Source organism: Benincasa hispida, chromosome 10, assembly GCF_027475165.1.
Source record: "Benincasa hispida cultivar pf3 chromosome 10, pf3_genome.v1.1, whole genome shotgun sequence".
Lineage (NCBI taxonomy): Eukaryota > Viridiplantae > Streptophyta > Magnoliopsida > Cucurbitales > Cucurbitaceae > Benincasa > Benincasa hispida.
The window spans coordinates 35,790,612-35,795,884 of record NC_143487.1 but is presented as its reverse complement, the minus strand read 5'-3'; the positions used below and the strand labels follow the sequence as shown (position 1 = coordinate 35,795,884).

The 5,273-nt window shown below is 31.9% G+C and overlaps 1 protein-coding gene across 1 annotated transcript; it reads left to right on the top strand.

Moving 5' to 3' along the window:
• The first annotated feature begins 352 nt into the window (after nt 1–352).
• Nucleotides 353–1,369, top strand: CYCP2;1 (cyclin p2;1). The gene is made up of 2 exons (XM_039046028.2): nt 353–891; nt 966–1,369. Exons 1-2 carry the CDS (start codon nt 464–466, stop codon nt 1,237–1,239), a joined length of 702 nt encoding a protein of 233 aa, XP_038901956.1. The 5' UTR covers nt 353–463; the 3' UTR covers nt 1,240–1,369.
• The last annotated feature ends 3,904 nt before the right edge of the window (nt 1,370–5,273 follow it).

Sequence of the window (5,273 nt, the reverse complement as noted above, 5' to 3'; positions counted from 1 at the left end):
TAAATTGAAATTTTCCCACTAAATCTAGAAATTAATCCATCAAGAAGGAAAGCCCACAACTTAATTTAGGTAGGTTTGTCCCATGTTTTGCTTTGAAAAGGGTCCGTTAGCTAATTGACTGCTGTTCCACAGACCACGACTACACTCTCATTAATGTATAAAAAAAAAATTAGTTAATTTCCAATAACCTCATAATGCATTAAAATTTGGAGTAAGTCTTAATGAGCCAACATTCATCAAATCCGAACTATCGTTTGCAATTCCTAGCCCCACACATCATATCCACAAGTTTTTTTTGGATGAGATGGAAATTCCAATTGTACAAACCATTAGAAAGTCACAACCACCAACTCAACAAACGGCTGATGTCCAAAGAAAACCCATCTCATTTTATCTACGATTTCAAAGCCATTAAGCATAGTTCTCATTTGCAATCTCAACCACCGCAGCCATTTATCAAACAATGCTAACCGGCAGCGACTTTGCAGCTCCGGGTCGAGCGGAGGGTGATAACGCGGCCGAGCCAACACCAAGAGTGCTCATCATATTAGCCTTCGTTCTGGACCGGCTGGTGGCTCGTAACGACCGTCTCCTAAACGGGGTGAGCCAGAGTCGGCAGCTTGAAGAATCAGGCTGCTGCAGTCCTTCCTCTAACCATTTAGGAAATAGCTTCAATGCATTCCATGGAGTCCGAGCTCCCACCATCTCTATATTGAAGTACTTAGAGAGAATCTACAAATACACCAATTGTAGTCCTTCTTGTCTCGTGGTTGGATTCGTTTATATCGATAGATTGATCCATCGACACCCTGACTCGCTCATCATCTCTTTGAATGTTCACCGTCTTCTCGTGACGAGTATCATGGTTGCCTCTAAGATGCTTGACGACGTGTGAGTCTTTATAAATCACGTTTGGTTAATTTTGTGAGAGTCTGTTTAATGACTTTTTTCTGAATGATTGACAGGCATTACAATAACGCGTTTTATGCTCGAGTGGGAGGTGTGAGCAAAGTAGAGTTGAATAAGCTGGAATTGGAGATGCTTTTTTTGTTGGATTTTGGAGTGACCGTTAGTTCAAGGGTTTTTGAAACTTATTGTTGGCATTTGGAGAAGGAGATGTTATTGAATGGTAATGGGGAGATGCAAAGAATGGAAAGACCGTTGATGCCTACTAATAGTCTGGACGACGTGTCGGAAATTTCAGTGGACGACACTCTTGCTTCTTCTTCGCCTCCCTAATTACCATCCAAATTAGTAATTATATTCATTGTTTTTCTTCTCTTCTTCTCCGGTGCCGGATTAAATGCTTGTTCCGGTTCTTCAACAATTTAACCACGGGTTTAATTGATTTTTGGAAAATCATTACAAATAGCACCCTCAATTTTTATCTTTCAAAACTAACACGCTTTCTAAAAAGTTGGTGGATCCCGAACGTGATCAAAATTTGGCTAAAGATTTAAAAAATTACATAAGATTTTAATATAATATTTGGTAAATATAATCAAATTTGGAGAAATTTTGAAAATATATAAGATTTGATATAAGATTTAGAAATATTACATAATATTTTGGAAAAATTACTAGAATCTCGGTATAATCTTTATACAAGATGTAACGAGAAAGGCCCAAAAGGCCAAAACAATTTATAAGTTAGAAAAGCTAAAAAAAGCTTCTCTTTTTTAAAAAATAAATAAATAAATAAATAAATCTTGGTGGTCGATCTCACTCGAGATGGACTGCTATTTTAACTAATTTGAAAAAATGTGCTATTTTGTAAGGTGAAAATTTAAAATGTGTTATTTCTGACCATTTTTCTTAATTTTTTTATACTCATTTTTTTTTGTAATAATAATATTACAGAATTATTTCAATTAAACTTATGTCAGTTGAGTTATATTTGATTGGTTAGAGGCTACTTCGATTAGTTGTTGAATATAAATCAAAATTTATCAATGGTTAAATCATTTTCAGGACATAAACTTTGATTGGCATTATTAATTAGTTATTGAATTTTATAAAAACAAATGTTACTAAATTTTTCAATTTTGAGTCTAAAATGTTTTCGGCCTATTCAATGTTTAGAACAAAATTAAATATTTATGATCTTATTAGATATCCAATTGTATCGATAAATCAGTTAATTTTAGAATTTTCAAATATGTCATAAATAGATTAGATAATATTGAATGAGAAATTTTAGCCAATAAAATTTCGTCACGTCATCACAACTCCATTTTATTAAATTTAGAGTCAATTAAGAATTTTTATGTCCCTAAATTAAAATTTGGAGACAAGCAAATAAGAAATTAAAAGATGTCATTTGTCTTCAATTTGGCCATTCAATCACAATAATATACCAAAGTTAATGATAATTAAAGCACACAATCGATTATTTAGTTGATAGTCCAATATGACATAAATTGTAAATTGGGTCAAGATCTGGTAAATTTGATTGAGCCCAAGCTACAATCAAATTTAAGTCCGAAAGTCAGGTCAAGTAAAGGATTGGGTCCAAGCCCAAATCCAAATGGTGGGCCAAAAAGATAGCCAAACCCAAGTCCACACAATGCCTCTTGAAAACTCTATAAATAGAGGCATTGTGTTTCACTTAAAAGAGGGATAGGAAGAACAGAAGATTGAAGCTTTGAAGCTTTGAAGATAAGCTCAAAACTGAAGTTCTGAAGTTCTAAGATGTTCTCAAGTTTTATAGATCCAAAGAATTGAAGTTCTGAAACTATGAAACCTCGAAGATTGAAGCTCTAAAACTCTGAAAAACATTACCCCTTAAAATTTGAGGATCAGAAAACATAAAATTCTAAAAGTGTAACTCTCTTAAATTTGAAGATTGAAGACTCAAGAAACTAAAACTCCTCTTAAATTAGTGTTGATAAATATTAATTTAATTCAATTAAATTTCTTAAAAAATTTCATTGAACATGTTAAAAGGTAAGAATTAAATTATTAGACCACTTAAAAGTTCGTGGGTCTATTAAATAATCCATATTTTTAAAGTTCAAAGAACTATTAGACACAATTTGTTGGCAGTTAAAAATTGTAGTTTCTCTCACTTTCGTGTCTTAATAATTGCTCTATGCTCATATTTGTTATAATTTAAATTGGATTCAAAACTACTCCTATCTATTTGGTAGTTGAGCCTAGTTAACTAATGGGTATAATTAAAGCCTAGTTTTCACTATTAGAATTTGTGCTTGGTTTTTTCCCTAAAATTTTCTTATTCAGATTTTCACACTTTTTGAAGAAGTTATTTAAATTTTTAATCCAATTTTAGAAACAAAAAAATAAGTTTTTAATTTTTTTTCAAAATTACCTACTTTATAAATATGTTCTGAAAAACAAAACCATGTTTTGAATACTTAAAAAAAAGTAATTTGTGAAAACTTGATTTTGTATATTGAAATTTGAGAAATTATAACGGCTAGCAATTTAAAAATAAGATATGGCAAATGTGTTGCACACTTTTTCAATTTCAAGATATAACACTTTTTTAAAAACATTTTCCCAGTTACGCGCATTTCATTTCCAGATTCTTTTTTTTTTCAATTTCCTTTCTTGTTTTCTTCTACGTCTTCTTCCCCACCTTGCTGTCATGGACACAAACATCAATGAATTTTCCATTTAGATCTACGTTTTCTTCCGTCGATCTGTCTCTCTCTAAATTTCAAAGAACTCAAATAATAGATTGGATGTTTGTTTGCAGAGCTCGAATTTCTCTACTTTCTATTCATTTTATTACTCCGCGTAGGAGTTCTCTTATGGGTTCTTATTTTCTCTCTCATGGGCTGGAGTGAGAAAACCAGTTGGTGCTGAATTGATAGCACCATGGTGAGCTATGGACGGCGGCAAGACAGTGAAAATGAACATCGGCAAGCGTCGGAGGGGAAGAGTAAAAAATAGAAAGGAATTGAAAAACATAAAAAATAGAGAAAGTAATTTTGAAGGAGAAGAGGGAAAGAACCATACGCACGAAGAAGATGAAATTGCAGAAGGAAAAGGAGATAGGATCAGATCAGATGAAAGAGAAGTAATTGAAAGATAAATAAATTGATTTTTTAATCAATCGTGTTGACTTTGTAATTTTGCTGGCTGAAAGACACAGGGAAAAACAAAGGGAGAGAACATTTGCGTGTACAAGTATATTAAGTGTATATCAATATTGCATCAAGTGTATAAATATATATCAGTAATGTATTAAAGGTAATATCAAGTATAATGAATGTAACAGTAGTATATCGAATATCTGTCAAGAAGGTATCAAGTACATATCAATAGTATATCAGTATATCAAACGTATCAAGTATATATCAAGTGTATATCAATAATATGTCAAGTGTATATTAATAGTGTATTAAGTATATCAAAGTATCAAATATATATCAGTAGTGTATCAAGAATATATCAATAAAAAGACAAAATGTGGTTGAGCTTGAATTTTATCATTTTTGCAAAAGTAATAAATTTTAGTTATGGGTCTAATTTTTTATAAAATTATTTTGCCAAATCTACAAGAAGTCCTTGAAATTTTGCTTGAAGTTCAAATGTATTTATATAAAATTTGGAAAACTTAAAAAAAATTGTGGGAAAACAAGCCTAATTTATATATATATTTAAAAAAAAAGTTATGAAAATGGAGTGTAGATATTTGCGAAGCCTAAGCTGCTAATTAATTATTGTTGAATAGTTTTGGACATCAATAACTTTAATCATTGCTTAAGAATAGTCGATTTAACCTAACACTCGAAGCCTTACATGTACAATTTTTAATTTAAACAAAAAAAAAAAATGAAGATGTTTCAATCCATAGGGCAACAACGGAAGGGATTCTAATTTATCCCTTGTATAGTAGGAGTAGATATTTGCATAAGGACACGAAAAGACTGGCCAATCTGATGCTAGCTTAATGTCATTCAGTGACCATATTTGAATGTCTTGAATCTATTATCTGACACTTTGAACAATCAAGTAATGAATCATCTTCGAAACTCTAGAGTTTAAAGGAGCGTGCCACATAAACTTTCTAATCCTAAGGGCATTGCGGCTCGTATTATGAATTATTCTTTATGTTGACTGCCTTGTAATTAAATGCAACTTTTCTACCAGCAACTCCCTCTTTAAGGAAAGATATTGATTAAATAGGTAATGTTGGCCCTTGCAACACACGTTGTTGGGATTTTGTCGAGAGGAGAGGAGAATCCCACATCGATTGCTTTGATGGAGGAGGATGGGTGGCTCCTTAGTTATAAAAGGAACCTATA